The sequence below is a fragment of the Carassius auratus genome, chromosome 4, assembly GCF_003368295.1.
Source record: "Carassius auratus strain Wakin chromosome 4, ASM336829v1, whole genome shotgun sequence".
Taxonomy (NCBI): Eukaryota; Metazoa; Chordata; class Actinopteri; order Cypriniformes; family Cyprinidae; genus Carassius; species Carassius auratus.
The window spans coordinates 11,905,946-11,931,950 of NC_039246.1; the positions used below are offsets into that span (position 1 = coordinate 11,905,946).

The 26,005-nt window shown below is 37.3% G+C and overlaps 1 protein-coding gene across 1 annotated transcript; it reads left to right on the forward strand.

Annotated features, from left to right (window-relative positions):
• Window positions 1–821: 821 nt before the first annotated feature.
• On the forward strand, window positions 822–24,445 carry LOC113058645 (myoD family inhibitor domain-containing protein-like). The gene is made up of 5 exons (XM_026226745.1): window positions 822–1,191; window positions 1,463–1,624; window positions 3,590–3,721; window positions 17,791–18,084; window positions 22,320–24,445. The coding sequence occupies exons 2-5, from the start codon at window positions 1,531–1,533 to the stop codon at window positions 22,568–22,570; spliced, it is 771 nt and encodes a 256-aa protein (XP_026082530.1). The 5' UTR covers window positions 822–1,191; window positions 1,463–1,530; the 3' UTR covers window positions 22,571–24,445.
• Window positions 24,446–26,005: the final 1,560 nt, after the last annotated feature.

Below are 26,005 nucleotides of genomic sequence, written 5' to 3' on the forward strand. Positions count from 1 at the left end.
TACGCTTTATCCACCAGCAAGGCCACCATGAGAATGGACTGAATCAGGTGAGGGCTCTTTGTGTAGGCTATGTATGCATGCATATTTCAGACAGCTGAGAACTGAAAGGTTTTAAAGACACTGAGTAAGCACTGATGTAATCGCAATAGAAATCTGTTGTTCTAACCATTATGGAAAACCTCTAACTCCTGGTTATCTGCCTTGCTTAGCCACCAGCATAGATAGATAGATAGATAGATAGATAGATAGATAGATAGATAGATAGATAGATAGATAGGCTTTACCTTAATAGAAAAGTGAAAATGTTCACATGAAATCAAGAAGTCAGAAAAATTATTTTGTGTTTATTTCAAAAATGTATTTGAGGCTTCAAATTCAAAAGTTGCTCAGTCAATGAGACAGTAAAAAAACTTACAATAAACATGTATTTATTCATTAAATAAATAAATAAACAAACAAATAAATGTCAGGGAACTGTCAAGGCTATTAACTTTTTTTTAATAGCATACTGCTTTTTAATAGTATATTTTATAGGGTTATTAAAGAGACAGTGTTAATATTTATATTTATATTAATAAGTATCCTAATTTGATTGTTTGTTTATTTTTTAATTTGCAATTGTCAAGGCTGGAAACACTTTTTAATAGAAAAGTAAAAATGTTCTCATGAAATCAAAAATCCTGGATTATCATTTATAAATAGTCTACTTCAACAACCTTTAGATGCATCTGGTTCACAAGTAACGTTATGCTATATTTAGACAGGTATGGTGGGAACAACTGAAGTCAGAATTTGAAGTACTCCTTCAGGTCGCTAGGTAAACAAACATGCGTGTCTGTAAGACAGACGTAGTCATTTAACAAACAGTCTCAGTTCACGAACCATTCACAGTCTCAGCTTGAACATCTGAATGCAGCTGGTTGTGATCATCGGAATCCGGATGTGATGAAAATGTTTGAGCTCAAAGTTTCTCCAGCAGCAGCAGCTCGAGCGCGCGGGAGTCTCGCGCACAAACTCATCATTCAGCGTCTGCTTGACAGGGATTTTTGTACTGTTTTTGGGAGGAATCCGATAGTTTTCACAGAATTGTAATCCTAAACAGACTAGTAAAGAAACCTTTTCTAACGGGACTTCGTTTTGCCTGAAGAAAGGATGCGAATAATGGCGTTTGGGAGTTTACATGTTTGAAAGGTAACCAGCAGACTTCGAAATGATTTGCTACACGTTTGGCAAACACAAAACATTGACTTAAGAAGTTGCTAGGGTGTTTAGGAGTGTGTTTGAGGCATTTTGAGTTTCGTTTGTGGAGACAAAAACCTAAGCGAAACTTTCCACTAACTTTAACGACATTTCGCCGTATGACGTCACTAACCCCTTAAGAAAGATATTGGATTTGAGTTTGTTTACTGTAACGCAGTGAACCGGTTTCGCAGTGATTAATAATTTGTTGTTTTTCTCACAGGTTTGAGGGCTGATTGCGTGGGGGATTGTTGTTTTTTTGGGTGTGTTTAGTATCTAAACATCTGGCTCATGTCCTCGGAGACTATTTTGCCTCTGGAGGGGCCTGAAGGGCCAAAAAAGCAGCTACAAGAGGAGACAAACCCACTTCTGTCCAAATCAACAGGTGAGAGACGGGGAAAATCTAAATTTTTGAGATTCTGATTCATATGTATATAATGGAAGTGCGGATTGTTTTATTGTATTGAATGCATGTTTTGAAACATGAATGATGAATTGTATGTTTGTATTGGGGCTGTGACGATTAATGATGGATGCATATTTGTAAACTGTGACGTTACTTCATAATGCTAGTAATATGGTGGACTATGCAACAGTTAGAGTTTTTGCATAATAAAGAACTAACAAAAGCCTTTTATGTAATGTTATGACAGTCTCCAAACAACTGTTAATATGGCTTTAGTGTGATAATGAACGTTACAGGTATTTAAACACAGTTAGTCAATTTATTACACTTACAACTGGGAAATCATCAGCAAAAGTCAAACAATGGTTTTGAATTTATAGCAAATGTGTGTTTAATAGTACAAAGCATGATTAGAGCAGTTTTTTAATTTTTATTTATTTTGTCCTTTTTTATTTTTTCAAAGTTTTTTTATGTTTTAGAAATATAAAAGAGCATTATGACAATGCCCACTGTAATAACATCAGACAAATTAAAACATTTGCTTCTTGACCCTTATTGCTAATTATTGCATTTGTTTTATCTCCTGATTTTATTTTTAAAGATAATTGATCATAAAATCAGTTATTTGTCTCACTTTACCTGGTGTCCCATTCTTGATGAACCCACTTTCAGTAACTGACTTGCATAAATAGCAAGTAGCAAACAGATTCCCTGTATGTATGTTGCGCCAGTAGACATGATAATGTTTTCATTATTTTCCAATAAAGATTGAAGGAGCGCCTTGGTAACTATTAGCAGGAACCACTGCCAATTATAGCTTTTAATTAACTTCCTAGTTGCTTGGGAGATTATCACATGTAAAATAAGCTTGGCCCCCCTCTTCTTTTTATTTTTTTTTTCTTAGGCACTGAACCGTTAACCATCCTATTTATACCAAGCATCATTATAGCACTGTCAAAAAATGGCAAAGTAGGACAAAGTAAGCAATCACAGGCTCCGGTGACAAATGGATTTTTGTAGGGCCTTCAAAGTCTCTCCGTTAAGACTGGATTTCCCTCCCTGGGGACTGTGTATGCTTGGAGAATAGAGCAATTTATTTCAAACTGTAATCACTAAATACAGCGATGCATCACGAGGCTGCTGGTACTGTATGTGCATTTGAGGAGTCATGGCTGGAATAAAGGGTTTCCATTCATCAGCCTCAAGCCCAGATGAAGTGATATCAATCTCTGTATTAGAGCTACTGTATTGTATTGATCTTGTCCCATGATATGCTGTAACGAGGGCTGTAGAAAGGAAAAACCCCAAAACGAAACACTCTGGTCTCACCAAAAGTGAAAACGCACTTCTGTTTGCTGAGTCACATGCTTTATTACCAGCATGCAGTTGAGTGACAGAAAAACACACGTTTGTGTAACAGGACTGCTTTGACAGTACTAAATAAATGAGTGGTCGCCTACTGCCTCCATATGAGTGCGGCCACATCGAAGGCCACTTCAAATAGAATGAATTGGAGAAGCATACCGCCTCGTTTACTCTACGGACTTAGAGCTGAGTAAGTTTAAGTGTAGCATTTAAAGGATGCCTATCTTTTTGTATGCCTATCAGGCAGGTTTTGCTCACAACCATTTTCCAGTTTAGATGAATGCGCTCTTTATGGCTGTAAAAACCTTGGCAGGTATCGTATACCCGGGAGCAGAATCGAGAAAATTAGATCCAGAGTTCTGGCCCAGGCCTACCTGATCCGCCCACATGGTTTTGCAACTGTTCAACAAAGGAATCTGTTTTATCTGGAAAATTAGAGCTCGTCTTTCTATTCTTGATACTGAGGCGAGCCAGTATGAACCACAGTATTGGCCTTTTGCATGCTTGGTTTCCAGGCAGCTGTGAAGTAGAGCAAAATCTTCTAAAGAAAAATGTATATATATATTTTTTTTTGTCCAGATAAATGCAACAGCTGCACTGATGAATCCTCAGATGCTACAGAAAAATCCCAAACTCCGATACCAGGAGATGCCACTTCAGACGGGCAGGATCACATGACCGAGAACCAATCCCATAATGACCTTGTAAGAAGTAAGTGTTAACAAATGTGTGAGTAGTGTAATCCAAACATGCTTGACATCCTTGGCCAGACTCCAGTGACAGTTGTTTATGCATATTTTTTGGTGAATGTTGCTCGAAAGTTTAGTATTCACTTGACTGAGAATGAATCATAACTTTCACTTTATACAACAGAAGCAGTGTAACAGATGCCATTTCTACAGAAAAACAGTTCCCTTTAACAGTTTTATTGAATCAGAAATATCTAGTTTTTAACTTTATTTTATTTATTTTTTATCAGTCAGTGATGCGTATATGAAACTGATCTGATAAAAAATGTTTCTCTTGTTGCTAGTCAGTACTTTGTCATAAACTTCAAAGAGTTTGTGATCTAATCTCATTTGGATTATCAACCTTTGTCAGCATTTCCTACAGTTCTGCACCACTGAAAACTGAAGCTTACATCTAAAAAAAAAAACACTGATGTGATTTTAAAACGTTTACTGTGATTATAATTGATTTCAGTATTCACTGCTGCGCTGATATTCTTTGCCTTTGGGGTTAGCTTTGATTTGAGATTACGATAATGAATAATGTATATGTAAGCCCTTTTTGCTTGCTGATTTTAGTTGGTAAGATAATGCTATAGGTGCATAAGCATTGAGTCTTGACATTAATTTGTGTGAAGTTTGTGTTGATTAAAAGAAAATGTACTGAAATTAAACCAGCGTCTTTCTATTGCATTGAAGTTGTTACTTTCAGCTGTTCTCCTGCCAAAGTCTCAGAAGCTTAGTGAGCAAGGATATCCCATTGTGGTTTGGCCTTGTTTGGCCTGGATCTGGAAATCAAGGCTGAGAACTTGAATGTACTGAAATAGGTGCTCTCTTACCTGGTGAAGCATGAGGTTGCATCATAAGGATTTTTCTTGTTCTGCTCATACGGGTTTGTGCACTTTAAAAATGTTGAGCTTGATAACATCTCAGAGGTTGTTGTTCCGCATGTAAGATTGAAGTTGGATCAGCTCAGTTGTTGAACTGACTAACTCAAGGCATTGTTTTATGCAAAAGAGGTCAGATGGATGTGGAGTGTTGGAAATTCTCACTCATCACTGAGACGGTTGGAAATAATTAGGCAAACAAAGATTTGAAACAAAGGATGTGATTGGAAAATGTTCACCACTTTTGGAGGGGGAAAAGTCCTGACACAACTACTTCCCACAGTCCTGTTGTGTGGAAATCTGGTGGACCGCGATAGAAAACTCTTCCCTGCAAGATGCACGTTTGACACAAAAATAGCCTGTTTCTAATCTATCAACCTTGTTTCCTCTCTTTCTCTCTCTCTTGTTCTTCCTTTTCCTTATCTGTCTCTCTTGCAGTATGCTGACTTTGTCCTAATTTTCTCTCGAGATGAGTTCGTACTAGTGATATGCACATACTTTCAAAGGTTTGGGGTCAGAAAGGTTTTTCTTTTTGAAAGAAATGAATAATTTGAATGCTTTTCAGAATGCATTCAGTTGATCAAATGTGACGGTAAAGATATTTCTTTTTCAACTGAATATTGTTCTTTTGGGCTTTCTATGTATGAAAGAAACCTAAAAAAAATGTCACTGTTTCCACAAATATATTAAGCAGAACTGTTTTTAACATTGATAATAATAAGCAACTGTGCCATCACAGGAATAAATTATTTTAAAATATATTCACTTTTAAAAGTTATTATTAATAAATGATTATAAGTGAATATCTACCCAAGATTCTGTATGTGTGCCTATACAATGTATATGAGGTTGTCTGGCCTAGTATGTATGGAGTAGGGTCGTAGGGCAGTGCACTAATTTGATTAGGAAGTATGATGTGATATTTTAAACCCAGAGCAGGAAATTGATAGGAAATCAACTTGACTGGCCACTTTACAACATTTTATCTTATATTTTTACTTTAATTTGCTAGCAGAGTTCACAAAATATGAATCACGCTTATTAAGCATTGTCCGTTAACATGGGTGACCAGAAATGGACGATGGCTGAACATGCTTGAGCTATCGGTGTCATTTTGGGCTTCAATAAAGACAATACAGTACAATTACACATCCAGATTCTCACAGTTTCATATGTGTGGGATGTGGCAGCCTCCTAGCTGAATGACTGAAAAGCTTGTTTTGTCCTGAATGAATTTCAAGAGACTGATGTAATGATCAAGAGGTGCTTAATCACTGAATATTTCACATGATTGTCAGTCATTTTTTAGCATTTATATCATTCTGTGCACAGACAACGCCTCTGTTATGGCAGGAATTTTGTGATCTCACTCAGGGGTATGTTAGGTCTAGGATCAGGTATTTGTGGCTACTTTCATGATTAGGCTTTCCTATTAATTCTCAAAATCAAAACAATATTTCTAAGACAGTACACATGCATTTCACCTGCATTAACTTTTGAAGAGTGCCTTTATTTCGATCATTTTGGGCGGAAAGAGTTGATTGATTCAAGATGCAAATTTTTCAGACCACGTGTTCCTCAGACGCAAGAGCCCATTAGAACACAGGAGTAATTTTCAAGTGATTACTTAGCCGTGGGTCATGGAATCAAAACTGGAATAAATAGGGTGAAATGCTTGCGCAGGGGTTGATTAAAATGGCCATTGTGATTCTACCTCTCTGCTAATTATTTCCTCATTGTCTTGGTGTAGACATATTTCATATGGAAAAATTCCAAGCGTTTCAGTGAGCATCCTCGCAAGTGCCAAAGCCCTTTTGGTGCTCTGCAGATTTATGTGTGTAAAATTTATTTAAATTACCTTAGAGAAGAGGTGATCTACACATCTGTGAGCTATAGGTTTCTGATTGTTCTCATTGACCATCAGCTCAGTGTTTTTTCATTCGCAAGGTAGACATTATGGGAAACTGCACTGGGGTTTGAACTATGCGAAGAAGAATAGATTGCATAGTGGCGTCTGACTGTTAATAAGATGTAGATTTGAGGCCCACGCTTTGATTAACTGTACACCGATGCATGTTTGAGAGCATGAATGCAACCAGAACACAACGCTGCCTTTTCCAGGCAGAAAAGCACTTGATATGAGAGTTGAGCAGGAGGGATTACTGGTCCTCTAACAGGGTTTTGGCTTCAACATTAAGGTTAAACCCCTTTTCTATTACAGTGATCTCTTGTGATGTGCTCCCCTCCTGCCCTGCATGTTTGCAGGTTCACTGCACCTCTGCTAGGTCATTCCGCCAGGCCTCTGATCACTCGGGGGTGACTGGGGAGCCACCGACCAACTCCATTCAGACAGCGTTCTCGCTACTGCTAAAATCGATACGGCCATCTCCCGTTAAAAAGCCTCTCAGAAACAGACGAGCACCCCTGTCCTTTAGCCTGATTCTTGGGCTTAAGGTCTTGATTGGCACCCCGAAGACAGAGTCCAGTGACCCACAGCTGTCACATTAGTGCAGTTAATGCTGAGATTGAAGCTGAGCAAATAAAGGAACCTTGTCCATAGATAGATATATATTTTTAATAAACTCTCCTGGCTGGATTTAGTTGCCCCTGGAGTGTATGTAAGGATCGCTATATGTCTGGCCTCATGCTGTACAGCCTCCAAGAGATGCAGGCTGCATCTGGATCCTTATGCAAGTCCTTTTTGAGTTTTTTTTTTTTTTTTTTTTGGGTGGATTTGGTGGAATCTTTGAGTCACCGATGTAACTGAAACTGAAAATACACCCCCAGCCTCCTCACATCTGTGTTGCTGGAGTTTTTGTTTGCAGTCGTCAGGAGGGAGGGTGGAGTAGTCTTCAACGTATGAAGTTTGGCAGCTCCCTCAGGCTCGGTCTGAGTCACGTCATAATTGATCTTTCGAGAAAATGTGGTAGCTGTGTAAAACGGCTAAATCCGTGCAAGATGTGCATTTATAACCGCGTTTGTGAAAAACTTCTGCGTTTATGGCATTCTTCCATTCCATCATGATGGAAACGGATAGAAGGGAAGATGAGTGTTGTTTAGGGTTTCGAAACAAGGTGAAAGTAGGAAAACTACTACTACTAGTTTTGGCCTAATTTAGCAGCAACAACAACAAGCTCTTGTAGTGCAATCAGAAGAGCAAGACGATATCAATGTTTACGTAATGGGTTTAATTTGATTATATAAACTTGAATGCAGGATGCAATTCACTATGGATAAAACAGACTTGGATGGGCAAATTCATTTTCTGCCAGCAGGAGGTGCTTTTAGAGTGGGAGAGATAAAGGTTTTTCACTTACAGCTGTACACAAAGCAGCGCTGAGCTCACAAACGCTGCTTTATCAGGCATTACAGGCAAGATGAAATAGAAATGACATTGAAAATTTTCTAAAGACACTTGTTTTCCTTGAGCATTATAGTGATATAAATACACCCATGCCGGTTTTGTGCAGTGCTCATGTTTATTCAACGTAGTAAAAGCCTTTTGAAAAATCTATTTGTGGTGGTCAGTTTTTATATTGTGACGAGCCGCCACAAATAAATCAATGTATGGGAACATTTTAAAAAACGCACCTTAAAAAAAAAAAAAAAAAAAAGCCCTGCCACTTTAGTTCAATGTCTATTTCATTGGCTGTGTTTGAACGAATAAATGTTGCTTTACATAGGTAATGTGTGTGGTGAAATGTGTTAAATCCAAGGGTGGTTAATCCAAAACCAGCTTAATACAGGACTTTCTTAAGATCACAAAGTCAATAAGTATTCATTTGAAAATAGGTTGTGCCTGTTCCATGCTATCATAGGGTTTTCTGGAGGGTTTGGATGATTTTGATGGCTAGCACGCCACATAGTGTAAATGTAGATTTGAAATGGAAGTATAATTGATGAAAAGCTCAAGCCTTCACAATCTCTCTCCTTGTCTTTGGAGTTGCCGGCTGCCTTATAAAATGTAATTAAGCAGAACAAGGTCCGAAGGGGTTATTTTTTTCCACTCAATCAGCAGCCAAATTACTAAATTTGAAATTAGTAAATCCCAGGCGCCTGGCTCAGCTTGTCATTGTTACAGAGAGATGGAGGGAAAGAATAGGCGAGTGAGAGCGGGACAGACAGTGAATGACTGCGAAAAAGGGTGGCCCTGGAATATTAAACGCCTTCTCAGGTGTCACCTCTCTACGGCAGGTTTCATTCGAACAGCCAAATTTAAATGATTGTCAGAAAGAATTAAAAGTGTGCTGTAGCACAAAAAAAGCTGAGTAATAGTGACTACCTATTCATCTTCTGCTAGAAATGAGTATAAAATAAGATGTGAGCTACGGTGTCTCTCAGAAATTAGATATTGTAGGGTGCCAGCAAACCGGAGGAGGTGCCGTAATAGAGTTAAAGTAGTTCTGGCATGTGACATTTGGAGCAGCTTCAAAGAACAGGGCAATTACTGTGATCAAGACACACAGTAGTCTCAAATAAATGTATTAAAGACACAAATTGGACAAAAATAAATAAATAATAGTCATTTTATATATATATATATATATATATATATATATATATATATATATATATATATATATATATATAGGGGTGTAGCGATACGCGTATTCGTATTGAACCGTTCGGTACGAGGCTTTCGGTTCGGTACGCGGTACGCACTATGTACCGAACGGTTCGTTGGACTAATTAATTATATTTGGAAAAACAAAAAAAATTTGAAATATAATGATATGCATTCAACAAGGTAGCCCAATAACCCAAACGACGTAACAGGCAACGCCCCTGACACCCCCGAAGAAGAAAAAAACACCAACTTATATGTTTATGTTAGGCTACTCAGTCAGGCGCTCGCTCACTCAGCACGCGCTGAAGGCTCGTTTCAAAAATGGCCAATGCGTTTAACAGACCAGAAATAGAAAATCCTCCAATAACCAACAGGTCTGGTGTTTGGGTGCACTTTACCAATCGGTCGGGGCATCCAAACAAACACGGAAATCAAAATGGACTAGTACTGTACTGTGTCGGAATTTCCTGAGCAGTACGATACAATTAACAGGCCTGCACGTTATTAGATAGAAGAACTGTTATAAATAGAACGTATGCACGGGCAGTTTTGAAAACTCCACCTACTTTGCTCTTGGCATGGTGCAGCGCAAATCGCGTTGTATCTGAAGGGCAACGCTGAGCCCAGGGTCCAGCGCCGCGCGTACCGCGTCCTGTGTGAAAGACCCTTTAGCCATATGTAACGAGCCTTCAGCGCATACTGAGTGAGCGAGTGCCTTACTCTGTAGTGGAAAACGCAGGTTTTAAGAACATGCTTAATGTAACTGAGCCCCGTTACAATATTCCTTCTTGAGCCCATTTCAGCCAGACAGTAATTCCTGATTTGTTCCAAAAAACATAAGCCCTATAGAGAACCAATTGAGTAAAAACACACTCAATATAAAGAGTTATAGAGTTCCATATAAAAAGTTACATCTTTGTATTTGTTCATAACTAATACAACAATATAACATTTTCATTTTTTTTTTTTTATAAGGAGCTGTTTTTGTTTATACAGTATGCTGCTAAGAAAACACCATAGAATATGGGTAAAGAATAGCTCCATCGTTGTTCAATGTAAAAAATAAAAAAAACATACTTTGTTAGTTTTAATAAATAAAACATTTTTTAAAAATCAAGGAAATTTATCTGCTAATTTTTTCTTTTTGCTGTATCTAAAACGTACCGAACCGAACCGTGACACCAGTGAATCGTATCGAACCGAACCTTGAATTTTGTGAACCGTTACACCCCTATATATATATATATATATATATATATAGCTGTTGTGCATGAGACAATATCAGGAAAGTTCTGGGTGAACCAGACACCTGTGCAATTTGTACCTTTCGTTTTACACTTTATTTGGTAGGTTTAGAATCATCTTATGTACAAAATGGATCAGGCGTGGCCAATAAATCACCTAAGTGAAAATGTAAATTATTTTACTTCTCTTGTCAGGAGGTAAGACTTTGCCACAGAGTTGGAAGGTCAAGTAGAGTAAACGATTTTTAATATGCTGAAGGTTTTTTTTTTTCTTTCTTTTTTTTTTTCTGTCACAGCCCTTTTTAATAATATTCATTCTACTTTCCTTCCCTCCAACCAAATATGGGGCCATCATTTCTACTGAGCGAGTATATTTCTTTGGATTGAAAGGTGTAAGCTTGCCATAGGTGTTTGTTAGGAGAAATGCCACCCCGGGCTGTTTTGGGAGATGGTGGAAACTCTCCTGGTATGTCAGTGCACATTTACAAATTAGCATTTCAATCAGAGAGATGGGCCCATGGAGCATTAAACCGTTATTTGTGTTGCATTCATATATACAAAGAGCTAAACAAATTCTAATACAGAAATCCTAGACTGAAGGATTATGTTTCCATCTTTTTATTAGTATTTTTCAAATAATGTTTTTTTATATATTTGATATTAGAGAATTGATCTTTTCATATACATTTAATTTTAAAATAAACATATTATGGATTTATGTATTAATAATATTGTCAGTTTAATGTAATTTTATATTTAATTATTTTTCTAATAATTATGTGTAATGAATTATCATTTTAATATTTTAGTTTTTAGCATTTTAATTTATTTCATTTAAAAAATATATTTATAAAAACCAGAGCTTTAGACTTTCGGCTGATTATATAATTTGTAATAAAACCTGATTAAACTTGGAAGAATCGCATATTATTCTTGTTATCAGTTATAACTTCACCACCATACAAAAGATCAAAACATTTAAGCTGAAATCTCCACTAACTTGACCATTTCATCCTCAGATGTTTTTCACCCTCATGTTCTCATTGTCGACCAGTACTTTGTGTTTTTTTTTTTGCTGGCCAACTCTTTTGTACAGGTAATGATTGTTAGCCATTAGCAGATGATGATAAGAAATGGATGGGGGCTGTTTAGCTGGATGACATGAGTTGACAAGTGAATTAATGTATGTTCCGTTTGATGGGCATCCTAATGGGGCACAGCAAACAGCTCCACTCTTAGGATGAAATATTAAAAGGCCTCGAGCCGCAAAAAAACAGGGACCTACTTTTTTTTTTCTGTCTCTCTCTCTTTACCTTTCAGTCTCCATAGAGAGCAGCACAAATGAGAGAACATCCTGCCCTGTCTCACCTCCTTTCTAACATCGCTCCTGCTTGACCGAATTTTCACAGTCTTGTTTATGCCGCTCCACGCTGTTGACGTTCATACATATTCGTTCTTGGGAGGTCTGCCATGCTCTGCTTCCACGTCTTTGGGGTACAATTTTGAATTCTTCCAGCGGAGCTATTTTCTGTGACACCAAGGCAAAGGGGTGTTTATCCACAGTTTTACATAGAAAGCGACTCCATGGTGGTACGGCATCTCTCCTGGGCGTCCCGGCTCACCGTCCCCGCGTGGGGCGTACGCCGAACGTGCGGTGACAAATGGCAATTATATTTGTGTGTTCTTCATGAATCCATCAAACACTGGCCTTTTAAAAATGCTCCCAGGATATTTGAGGCTGTCAGATCCAGGGGACCAAATTGGGATGCTGCTTAGACAGTCAAGAAGCACTCACCCCCTGTTTGGCTCTGATGTGTTTGACAGAGTGTGTAGAGGAATACCATGTATTATTCAACTACAAATGTACACTCTCAACAGTTGTTGATATGTTGGAAGCAGAGCGGTTAGAAGACCAATTTGGACTGTTTTCTTTTTACCCCTCCCTCCCTTCCGCACCATAACATGGTGTTTTAATGGGACCTGTCAGCTTGTGTACAATCACCGATTGAAATACAATGCTTGTTTTTTACGCTTAGTGCAGGTATTCAATTTTTATCACCTATCATACCTTGGGTTGAAGGCAACATTTATATTTTATTGAGGGAGAACTTTTCTTTTGGGTTGCATTGGCCTTTGGGCTTTTGTCAGGCCCATGCGATCCTATCAGTGTGCACCAGATGCCCACAACAATCTCTGTTCTATTGTTCTGGCAACGTGTTGCAATATGCATGTGCAACGTGTTCCTGACTGGGACGCTTTTGAGGCTGTCTGGTGAAGCAGAAGGTAATGTAATGTTGTGATTAAAGATCAGGTCTGGTTCAAATGCTGCAAGAGAGGATCCATAAACCATCACCGTTGTGCCCTAGGGCAGCACACTTAACATCAGACCTCTCTGGGTGGACTGTCCTGATGTACAAATATCAGTTAATAAATTATTTCTTGTTAAAAACTGCTGTTGATTTATGTTTTTAAAACTTGATTTTATTTGTAAGGTAGCTACCAAGCATGCAGTTAGACAATGAAAGAGCTTTTGTATTGAGAATTTTAAAACCTCATGTGCTTTTTTATAAGTCAGTATTTAATTTGTAATTAAAGAGCCAGTAAGATGAAAATTCTAAGCTTCCTATCACTGTTTATAAGTCCTGTACATTAGGTTTAAATCCATCCAAGGTTAAAAAACATTGTCATTTTGTCAAAATATCATTTTAAAATTACCTCAATTCTCAGAGATCCCCAAACGGTTCGCGCGAAGCTGTTCAAAAGATTCAGTTTCCTTAAACCCCACCTTTCGGTTGCATACTGTGTTCTGATTGGTCAACTGACATAGTTTTGATTGGTTGTTCCGCACACAACTCCACGGTAAACAATGCGTTAGCATCTGTTTGGGGTGAATTATGTCTTATTCCTCTTACCGCGAAGCAAACAGTAAAATAAAAAACTTGAACAGTCTCGCTGCTTTTTCTTCTGTGTGGGCGTATTCAAGCCGCGCGCTTCAGTTTGAATCTGAATAGCGCGTTAAGCGCGGGGGCATGGTCACATTAGATATAACGAAGGGAGACATGAAAAACAGACATCGCGTGGTTTTCATATGGATTACTTTATCACAGAATATCTGCTTTTGGCAGCACTTGTTTAGTTTTAAAGTAGACATGTCAAGCTTTCTATAGATATATCTCTCATGTCTCTTCGTTGAGTATTCACGGAGTTACACTTAATTTTAATGACGTTTTTGTAAATGAAGATCAGCGCAGACAGGCTGCAGACAGCACACAAACTGATAAGACGCTCGGGAGAAAACAAACACATAACTTCATAATCATACTTCGCGTTGTGATTCGGAGATGCTCGTTGTTCTAAATAAAGTTGGTAATGAACCCTCTTTTATGGCCAAACGCTTTGAAAATCCTGCTGTACTCACCGAGATTAGAAAAGCAGTCATCAGTGAAATGTTGTGAACACAACAAGGATTTGTTGTACTGCTCTGGTATTGTGGTAAAAATTAGTTTTAGCCATTGGTTCTTCTGATCTTCATTCTTTGGCAGTGAAAATAAAACAAACTTGCCTTTACAATTAAAAACACACTGTCTCCTCGACATGACGCTATCACACCAACCAGAGCGTCTGTGTGGGGGGTGGAGCAGGTCAGAGTTCCGTTTCTCCCAAGACGGTAGGCGGAGATTATTATGCAAAGTGTTCCTAGTGACGTACATAGAGATGGGCAAAAGATTTGAAATCTATAACGACTCGTAACAGCGATTCAGAGTCGACTCCTTACTTTAGAAGCCAATAACTTTATAAATCGTGTACTTTTTGGTTTAATTACTTTGCACATTGTTTACACTGATGGACAGCTACATCATACACTGTAATGCAGGTAATTTTTGATTTCCCATCTGTGTGGCTCTTTAAATGTGTAAATAAAACATCTTACAGTAACTTTTATTATAAGGACAGTCCTTTTGAAAAACCTGATGTTATCTTAAGAAACTCAAGGTTTCCTAGATTATATATATATATATATATATATATATATATATTTTTTTTTAAAGGGGTCATATAATGTGATTTTGAATTTGTCCTTTGTGTGAGTGTGTTTGTGTGAGTGAGAGAGAGAGAGCGAGAGAGATCAAACAGTGGAGTCAGCGGTTTTAACCGTCCGTGGCTTGTGTACTGAAAACACATATGGGCTTCATGATTGCGTCTGTCACGCGACTCTGTTCCCCTTTGGGGCTTGAACTGATGGTAATATTAAGGACATTTTTAACTGTCTTTACATTTATTTTGAAAGATGAAGCTCACGATTATGGAAAGGGGGGTTACATTTCCGACTAATGCTTGCGGTGTTCGCCCAATTGCAATGCACTGGGTCAGTTGGCCAATCAGAGCGGACTGCGCTTGTCGGAAGGAGGGGACTTTGTAGAAAACGATGTGTTTGAGAGAGGCGGGGCATAGAGGACCTACTGTAATGTACAGTAAAATAATGTGTTTTTTGAACATTAAAGCATATCAACATATTCTGTTACACAAATACACAAAATAATGATCTTTAAAAAGCATCATATGACCCCTTTAACTTAAAAAAGCTTGATAAAAAATGTTCTTGGAGAAAAGACCATTTGTGACCCTGAACTAGGGCTGGGCGGTATATTGAGTTTGTACGATATATGGATATTTTCTTTATAAGGGATTCGATATCAGGCAATACCATATATATCAATACACAGTAGTTTGATACAAGAATGTCTGAAGATATAGCGGAGGAAAAAGACTGAGCTGCTGTGGAGAAAGTGCATAATCCAATTTGTTCTAAACATGTGACAAGCTTCATATTAAGGCCTTTAAAAACTGCTAAGACATAGTTTATGGTTTCGTTTCACATATTAGTTTAAGCAGCTCGGCCCATTATATGCTCTGACAGAAGGGCTGCGTGTGCCGCTGACACTAGGCTACTTGTGCTGTTTAATGTGTTTGAGATGTGCTGTCACTGGTATATTCTCCATTTGTAAATGTTAGAAAGCCATGAAAATATTTATATTTTTTCTGTCAGAAGTGTATGAACCTTTTGCTTTGGGATTCTCTGCTAAACTTCACAGTCTTTAGTGAACAAGCACCGCCGCTCATGCGCGCCAAACAGACAGAGCTCAGGATGTTAGGAGCAGAATAATTCTGACTAAAATATACACTTTGCTGAAATGTATGTAGTTGGACAATAAAAGTATATTTTAAAACTACAAGTAAGTCTAGTTTTATGATAACACTGACTGTAATGGAGTAATCAACATAGCCCAACACAACTCTGTGCTCTTATTTTCATTTATTTTCATTTTTAGTTTAATGAACTTAACTTCTGCTTTAAAAGCCTTATTTTTGTTTTTAGATTGTGATGTTACAATGTTAGAATGAAATGTGAATTTAACCTTTTTTTTGCACATAATATAAAGGCTTACATGGTTACATTCACTATATTTGTTTTCATAGCCTTTGATATGTATTGTTTTGTTGGACAACATTAGGCGGTAAGTGAAATGTGTATATATACGGCTATATATAATATATAGAAGTCAACATTTGTAGTGGATCAGAAAAGTTCATCAAAATTGTCCTAAGATCAGAACACATTTTGTTTTTGGTTTTAGGCAACTTTGATTAAACCTTTCGTTCCAATTCAAATGTTGACTAGTGTATATTAAATTCAGATTTTGTTTTAATACAAATATAAAAATGAAAATAAGTAGCACTGGTATATTTTTAGCAATAGCCAAAAAAAAAAAAAAAAAAAACATTGTATGGGTCAAAATTATTGATTTTCTTTTATATTAAGTAAAGATCATGTTCCATGAAAATTTCCTAGAGTAATATGACAAGTACTTTAATAACTAGGAAAGTGACCTTTCAACTTACTGAAATTAGAATAATTTGAAGTTGATTTAAATTTGAATACATTTAAATATTATAAATCTTTTTTGAAAAATTATTTTAAAATCTCATTTTTATTAAAAAAAAATCAGAAATATTCGATCTAATAATTATTGTGTTTTTATTAGCAATTTAACTAAAACATTTTTAAATAGTTTTAGTTAACAATAACAACACTGACCAACACCCATCTAGTCTTGAGTTTTGGTGACCACTACTCCACACTTTGTATAGTGATTATTAAATATACAAAAATGAATTGAATCATAATTAAACAAATGAAGCCTCTTGATAGCCAATAGAGTATCCTGTTGGTTCTCTACATGTGTTTGAAAGTGTTATCGCTTCTGTTTGCTAGCTGTAGTGTACATGCAGATGGACAGGTGGCTGATGAGGCTGCCATGGGCTGTTTTTAATTGTGTTATTTTACATTCCCCTCAGTGTCTTCCCAGGATGATATGTTGTTATAAAGAGGTGGGCTGGATTTCTTCTCTTGTTAACAATAATAGCACAGTCAGTGTGGACCTCCCATCAAAAGAAAAAAGTAATTAAGAGAAAACTCATTTCACATGCTCTCTGAGAATTTCAGGTGTCGCTGCCTTAAAACACACCACACGAAATGCAAAGATCATTGCATAAAAGCCAGAATAAAGTAAAAAAAAAAAAAATATACGGGAAAATGTTGAATAATTCAAAGAAGCCCAATAAACATGATGTGCGTATCCTGAAGGAGAACCCATAAGACTCCCAGTAGAGCTGAACACACACTAGTGTCACTAACGGTACTCACTTTGCCATGGCTACTGTTGCATCAGATAGAGCCTCTCAGTTCAGAATCCGACCTTGTCATGTGTGTCACATGTACGAAGACTGATAGCACCTGGTTTTATGGAAGTGCGTATTTAGGTTATGGAGCTCATAGTGCTAGGATTGGGAATTGAGAACTGTAATTTTTATATAAAAATAAATAAAAATACAATCAAGCACTGTTGCGTGAGGAATTACATTTGAATAGGTAATTCCATACTTTTTATTTTCCTTTTTCCCTTGAAATTACTAAATTATATTAATTATAATTAGCTCATTAATAAACTGGGATTAAGTGCAATTGGAATGGGAGACAGAGTCCTTATTTCAGTTTTCTACAGGGCATGATGGAACATATGAATCCCCTGTGTAAAGTTTGTGATTAACATTTTGGTGAATTTTTGCTAAATAAAAAAATCATGGTTTTTTTTTTTTTTTTTTTACTTGAAATTTACTAAAGTTGTCATTCAAGTTTCGCCATAAAGTTATTTTCTTGTTTTATTTGTTTAATATTGCAATAAAAGCTATAAAAGGCCAGTAATTCAGCCAAAACACCATATTACCAATCCAGCTGTGAAGTCTCTCTGGTCCAAACCGATGATTACAAAAAAATCTGTCTCTTTCTCTTTAGCTCAACCTCAGCCTCTGCCCCAACCAGCAACATCGCTGCAACATGGCATCGACGGAGAGACTGCCAGACAGCAGAACGGTCTGCACACAGTGCTAGGTAACGGCCACGGCACACCCCGCGGGGTCACGCAGCCACCCTCTGCCGGTCCCACATCTGAGTCCAGGAAGCACCCGTCACCTGTCTCGCACCGCATGCAGAGAAAGCTTCGCTCTAGTCTGTCGGTCCACAGCGACAGCAGCAGAAGGAGCAAAAGCAGCTCTACGGGTTCCCATAAACCCGGCTCAACTCCAGAGGGTATGTGATATTCTACACGCAAACATACACTCGCACACAAACTTGTATGCGCTTGCAGATTTCTTATCCTGGTCTTCCCCTCCCTTCGTCTAACCGCAACTAATATGTGACTTTTCTGTTCTGTTTCCCATAAATGCACTGCTTTATCTAATCCTTCATAACTCCAACTAGATTGATCTCTTTATTTCTGTGGTGTTGTATTGTCTTACAAATGGGAAGGAAAAACAGAAGGCCGAGCTGAAAAAAGCAGCTTGCACATTGTCAGGTGTGATGGTAAGAAGAGGGCAGTAATGAAGGAGATCGCTGGTGCATTAGTAATGGTCACCAAGGTGTGACCTTTTAACAAGACTTCGGAGAGCGGGGGGTCTGCCATGTGTCAACCCCACCTCAGCAGGGGCTGACGCTACCTTCTCTCACAGTATCCTCTCATTAAGACCGGCTCTCAGCCTTGCTCCTGTGTACCAGCGAAGCTTTTCTGGCTCATGTATTGCGGTTTCTTTACTGCGTGATGTTCAATCATGCCTGTCTGATACCATAACCCGTTTAAATCAAGCAAAGTCTTGCACCTGCTGAGCACTTTGGATTTTCTGTAAAGCACTTTGTATGTTTTCTGTTTCATTCAATGCGACCTGGCATTCAGCTGAATTAGAAGAGATCATTTGGGAATCATCATTCTGAACGGCTTGGGATCACACCAGTGACTGTACTTAACCCAAAAGCGTTTAAAAATATAAAATAAATATATATATATATATATATATATATATATATATATATATATATATATATATATATATATATATATATATATATATATATATATATATATATATAATTTTTTTTTTTTTTTTTTTTTTTTTTAATTGATGTCTCAACCTGCACGTAAATGAAATTCTCATATATATTTAATTTTTATATATTTATATATATATTTAATTTTTATATATAAAATGTATTTATTATAAAAGTAACCTTAGGCACGCACACACACTTACTGGGGGACACATGATCCTGTGTGTGTGAACAGGCAGGAAACTATGTGAACATTTTCCAAGACTGGAAAGTTTTCAAAAAAATGTATCACTGATTTGCGAGTAGGAGCCTACTGCGAGGTGTGTGTAGCATCGTTATCATCTTCCCACAGATTTAACAGAAATGTGTATCTTAAAAGGCGTCATAGTTTTCACATCTTAATTGGAGGGGGGGTGGGTGAACAGTTCAATAAGTCTGTCTCATTACAGCTTGTGTGCGTGCGTGCGTTATTTGTAGAACTGTGTTTTGAATCAATATGTTCTCTCTCAAGTAGTAATTTCCCCCTGGAAAACAGCAAGCTGTTGTGTTTTAATGTTTACACGGATTACCATAATCTGTTTGCCTGTGAAATTAGCCTCTAAACAGCCTGGGAAGCTGAAGAATAAAGCTTTGCAAGATCTCTGCTCAGGGGATTGCGATTCCTCCTGTTCTTGGCCGCCGTCGCCGACTGCGATAACAGCAGAAAATCAACTAATTGAGAGATCTTTTGTTCTGTTGCGGGTGGGTTAGGACCTTGAGTGATGGTGTGTTTGTGATTGTGTTGTGTTGTAAGCACGCAGTCGTCTAAAATCCCTCTGACAAATTCAATTAAGGCTGCGGGGTGTACGCAGAAAGCTAGCACGGTCATTAGCGGTGCATCGTAATGCAGTGTTTTCCCATTTTTGCAGCTTCCCTAGCGTATCTGGATCTCTCTTTCAAAAAGTTTACTGCTCTCACTTCCGTATTGACTGCAAATTAACTGCTTTTTTATTTTATTTTATCCCCCTCTCATTTGGTCTCTAAAGCCGCCATGTACGACCAATGCAGCAGTCAGTCTTTCTTCATTTGAACGTTCCCACACCGCTCGCCGGCCTGTGACTCTTCCAGCTTGTTTTATGTCAAGCTGCCTTTCTTTTTGATGTTAGCCTTTGGAGTTTTCCAGATGTCTCGAACTATTTCCTCCAAGGCGCTGGGGCTGTTTTTGGCCTGGTGGATTCTGGGCATCCTTCGCTCGGGCTGACATTAAACATGAACCCTCTCATTGGGCCGGTGTCGGTTTTGCAGCTGAGATAAGGCAGACTGTCTCCTGTGTACATTACACAGACTCTCATTCCTTAAGATTCACACTAATCGCTGCTGATAAATTATACATCCAAGGGAATTCATTATGTACTGTAGCTTTTAAATCCGTTTCTAGAAAGAAATTGTTAGTTAAAAAAAAGACAAGAAAAATAGAGTGAAAGAATCGATGTGGACGGGTAATTTTTCATACTTGTTTAATAGAATGGCACAGGGTTATTATAGTTAACTAAAACTATATAAAAAGTTATCATTGCTTGATATAAATTGAACTTTAAATAACATCAAAAAAACAACAACAACTTTATTTCAGCTAGTTGCCAAAGCAACATTTTTCACTTGTTTAACTTAATATGCTTAAATTCATAGAAATCTAAAAATTTAAATAGTATCTCAAGGATACTAAAATAACACCGGTATGGCGCAAATGGAACCACTATTTAATTAATGACTAATCAAATAGCAAGCATGCAATTCTTGATTAATATGTATCGTATATAAAAGTACTTTATTTGTAAATGGTTGATGTGGCTGTCCTATAAGTTGGCATGGGCGAAATCTGGAAGTACAGCTGTTTGACCTTTCAGAAAGCTGGTGTTTTAAGCCTTTGGTGGGCCTGCATGCAAACTTGTTTCATGTTCAAACACTGTCCAGGCTGCACAGCACCACCGCTGGTCAGCTCCAACGCCTACAAAAAAAATCACTTTGATCAAACAAACATGAACATCCAGTGGTCTTCAGGCCTCGTCCTTGCTCTCTCTCTCCCCCCCTCCTCACCAGAGCCCAATCAAACCCAGCGATCTCTCTGACAGCTCACCACAGACTGATGAAAGCCATGCAAATTCAGGTTTTAGGCTGATAACGATACACAACACATCGCTGTGATTTCTCCAATGCACCACAGTTTGGGTTCTACAGTTGATTAGAGGTCCGAGCGGCACGTCCAGGCTGGTAGGGGTTCACTGTTATTCTCTACGGCACTGTTTATGCGGAAGCGCAATGAGTGCATCTTTCTGCTTATTGAAGCTGTAATGTTAGTTTGAGTGAAAAATTTTCTCTTTTTACATTGACATTTTGTTGTAGTTAGGTTTTTCTGTAATTCACATTAACTTTGTATGCCCTGTACATATTACCACACTACAGTCTGATTGTAAAGTAAATCAGAGTATTTACCTCAACTGAGAGAGTCCTCTACATAAAAAAAAAAACAAAACACACGGAACACAGAAAATGCTAGTAAATAGTTTGATTTTTTTTACGTATCCCAACAGATTGCTGGCAAGCGATCTTACAAAACCCCCTTTTTACTTATACAAACAGTTAACAGTTGGACAGATGGTTATTTAAAAAAAATATATATTCACGAACAGGCCACTTGGCTGCCTGGATACTCTATGTAAATACATTAGTTTTTTTTTTTTTTTTTTTATAATTTTTTAAGTTTCCTAAAAGATGCTCGGCCAGTGCTCCTGCAAAACTGTGTATCCATGTCATCTTAAACAACAGTAATTTGGCATCGAATGTGGTGGCCCTCAGAGAGGAAGGTTAAATGTTAATCAGAGATGAGCGAAACGACAGCATTAACATGCCAATTTGCTGGCGAAAATGTTGGACGCTGTTAATCAGCTTTACGTGACCAACCCTGTGCTTTTGCATGATAATAACCCCATTATTCACAAAGCTACTAATCAACCCAAAAGTGGAATTCATTCCTTTTGAATTTCTCTGATTCCTCTTTTGCTCTAACTGCTGCTAAACCACCGTCTTCACCTCCTTCACACACACACACACACGCACACACACACACACACACACACACACATACACACGACACACATACTGTTACCCCATAGTATGATTAAATTATAAAAATAATACTAATATAAAACAATTTAATAAGATTTTGCGTTAAAACAAAAAAATATATATATTTACCTTTTCAAATGATTTAATATTAAGGCTAATTTTTGTGATTTTGATTATAAAGGTGAAGTTTTTGCACCACTGGCAACAGCAAAATGCATAGCAAATATCATTGCATGAAATGTAGAACACTAAATAAAAAAAATAATAATAAAAAAATTGTATGTTTATTCAATTCTTTTGTTTTTTCTGTTCTGCCCACTGTAATACTCTGAGAGCAGACTGCTGTGTCCACTGCATCCTGGCCTGCCTGTTTTGTGAATTTCTCACTCTGTGCAATATGGTGGTGACTCAGGCATCGTGCGGCACCTGCACGTCCGAAGCCTGTTGCTGCTGCTGCTGCGCAGACGACCTGGGAGATGACTGCAACTGCCCTTGTGACATGGACTGTGGCATTATGGATGCATGCTGTGAGTCCTCGGACTGCCTGGAGATCTGCATGGAGTGCTGCGGGATCTGTTTCCCGACATAAAAGCCCTGATACATGTGGGCCAAAGCCAGGACAGATGTTAAGAGAGGGAGTGTGTTTGTGTCTGTGACTGTGTGAGTGAGATCTATGGAGTGTTTTCTATTCACACTTCTGAAAAATCTGTTCCTGAGCTCAAGATGACCATAAAGGGACTAAAATACATGACATACTTTAAGTATCCTCGTAGACTAAAAAAATGCATAAAAACATAGATATTCAGTGCTTTATATTAAATCCTTTAATGTATCAGAGCTTGTTCTATTTACTGTTTTTACATCTCTTTGCAAATGTTTTTTGACATTTTGTTTTTAAAGACACTTCACACTTTATAATTTTAAAAACTTGCAGATGTTGAAATTAAAACAGTAGACGTCACACAACTTGAGGTCGTGCTGCACATCACTGTAATTTGAGAGAAACGCAGCACTTTCACACTGTCAGAGGTCAAACCTTTGTGGGTGTTAACTGGGATTCTTATTTTGAACTGCTTCTGAAAAACAGGGAGGGCTGTTTAAATGATGCCAAATTTCGTAGTCTTTATTTAAACTGTCTACTGTAGCTCATTTAATTAAATGTCCCTAAGTTCTTGAAACGACATGAGCAGTTAGCTTGCTGTTGCTTTAAAGAAACACAGATGAACTGGATACACAGAATAGTGTAGAATGCAGATGCCGAAATCCACTTTATGCAAGATTTTTCGTAACTCTACAAGTTACGTGTAAACTTGACTTTTTGTTTTTCTTTATTAAGCCTTTGCTAAAGATATCCTATAAAAGCACCTTTTTGCTTTAGTACTTACGTGAATACTAAATACACTATGGCATAGTGTTATTTTCCTTGACTGTTAAATCATACATGTAGTTCAGATTGCATTGCCTAAGGCCTTCTTGTGAATTGTACAAAGCTGGCATTTGTCGCCATTATGTAAGCTAATGTTAGCATCACAACGTTAACACAGTTGGTTTTTTGTTCATAGTGCGCAATGCCTTCGGTACGCTGTGCGTTTGTGATTCGTCTGACTCATCTAGTAAGAACTGCTCATGACATATTTGCCAAACTGCACTTCAGAACACCAATGTGACTGAACTGACCTGAAACATTCAACTGAACCCGGTTCAAAACAAACAACTTTACCTCTCTAGACTTTACCTCTCCAAAATCAGACTAGTTCTTGTGTGTCTTTTGACGAGACTCACTTTAAAAACAACTTACATAGACTGGCTTTTACACTGAAAATATGCAAAGTATAATTGATTTAAGATGCTTAAAGTTTGTTACTGTAAAGGCTTTTCAAATTAAAGAGATGCATTTTAATAGTAAGCAAACTAAAACTCGTGTCATTTCCTTGAGGTTTTAATCTCCAAATTAATTTGAAGGAATTTCTTATTTATATATATTGAAGAGAAATTGAAAAATGCACATAAATAGATCAGTACAAAAATCTATACATTGACAAATAAACTGATGTAAAATCTCCCTGTTCAGAGCAAAACAACTATTTAATAAGTAAAGACTAAGATGAAAATAGGCAGTTATTTAAATTTAATTGCAACACAAATGTGTCTTCAAATCTGTAGCTAATTACAATATCAGAAGAGCAGACAAAAATGTAATAGTCTATAAAAAAAAAAATAAGCAATCTTTTCACATATAAAAATTCAGGTGCCATAATTATGGAACTTATTTTTTTTTTTAAGAATGTGAATAGAGCTTAGCATTTTTTATCTGTATTCATACTGTATTCAGCCCATTTTGATGTTTGTGTTTTTCCTCTTTGTCCTCAATTCACTTTTTAAATGTTTTCAGTATGTACCAAGGGTTGTTTTGTTAATGGACCATCAACATTGCAATTTTCTAAAAATAAAATGTTAAACTGGAGGCTGCTTGTGATGCAGAATTGTGTGATTATTCACTGAAAATCGGCTACACGTTTTATTCTCAAAAAGCTGCCCGTGGTCTGAATGTTTATCAGGTGCATGTCATGCATCAGTGGAGCTGGGCTGTTTCCCATCGCATTCAGGCATGTGGTAATTGACTCACCTGTACAAGGTTCAGAGATGGATATAATGTGTATCGTTAGCATCATAGTCAGCGGATCAAATTGGAATGTCTCCAGAGAGATTTTAAAGGTTTGTGATAGATTCAGGATGGTACGTCATGCTGAATTAAAGGTTAGAGGAGTTGTACAGTCTATTCAGTTGTACAACAGAAGGTGGTTAATTATGCTTCCGAATGGCATGACTTTGCCCCTTTGTCAATTATCAGAATTTTTTCCCATTTTGTCTGTTACATACTGTAATATACATACCGTAACATCTTTTGCAATGCATAATGCCCATATTTATATATTGACAAATATGGTAAACAAATTGTATTAACACTATTGTTCAAAAGTTTGGGGTCAGTGAACAATAATATTCTGAAATATCATTATGCAATTTAATCTAATTTAATTATTTTGTCTTTGAATGCATTTCAAAATGTAATTTATTTGTGATGGCAAAGCTGAACTTTTAGCTTCAGTGTCACATGATCCAATATTTTTTTATCATTATCAATGCTGACAACAGTTGTTCTACTTAATTTGTTTTTGGCAAACACGATTTTTTTTTTTCAGGAGTATATTTGATGACTAAAGTAAAAAAAAAAGAAAAAACTTCACACTTGACTATCAAGTAAAAAAAAAAAAGCTTCACACTTTTGATCAAGTTAATGCATCCTTACTGAATAAAAGTTTTAATTTAAAAAATAAAAATGACCCCAAATTTCTGAACATTAATATATATATTCAACATTTTATTATATTGGTCATTATCCACCTTGGTTTCTAATGACTAAAATCTGCCTTTTAATAAAATCATTCACTAAAGAAATAGGGATTGCACTGTTACATCAGGGACATGGCCACCCACATTGCATAAGTCAGGAGAAACCGGAGCCTTTCCCACTGGCTTGTGGTCTTCCCTGACCTTTGACAAACCTTTGTCCCTGTTAACCTCTCAATTAACCTCGACACCACCCCACCTGTGCTGCCTTCTGTTCCCACCGACAACCTGCTGCCGCCCCCTCACTTCCTTCATTTTCTGCCCAGATACCGCCTGCTGGAAAATTACCATCTTATTTCACTAATGGCATTGCTGAAAATATTGGAATTCATCTCTAATCACATGGGAGAGTTTTTTTTTGTTCTTTTTCCTCCATATTCTTCCACTTTTTTTCTTGTACAGAAAGAGGACGAGTTGAGAAGTCCAGGTAAGTGTGTAGTGACCTTTTCACAAAGTCATCCACCTCTTCTCCTTTTAATCAAACCCCCTCTGTTCCTCTCTGTGCCACCGCTTGTAATGTCACAATTAAGGTGGCTCCATTGTTTCTGTTTTAAGGCTGAAGAGACGTAGCGCTCCTTGGTACCAGGGTAATTTCTCTTACAATATTAAATAA

What these genes read in the sequence shown, in the direction of transcription:
- LOC113058645 (XM_026226745.1), top strand. Translation starts at nt 1,531, where the DNA reads ATGTCCTCGGAGACTATTTTGCCTCTGGAGGGGCCTGAAGGGCCAAAA. An exon ending in CCATAATGACCTTGTAAGAA is followed by an intron (nt 3,722 to 17,790) that starts GTAAGTGTTAAC and finishes CTTTCTCTTTAG; the next exon opens with CTCAACCTCAGCCTCTGCCC. An exon ending in ACCCGGCTCAACTCCAGAGG is followed by an intron (nt 18,085 to 22,319) that starts GTATGTGATATT and finishes CTCTGAGAGCAG; the next exon opens with ACTGCTGTGTCCACTGCATC.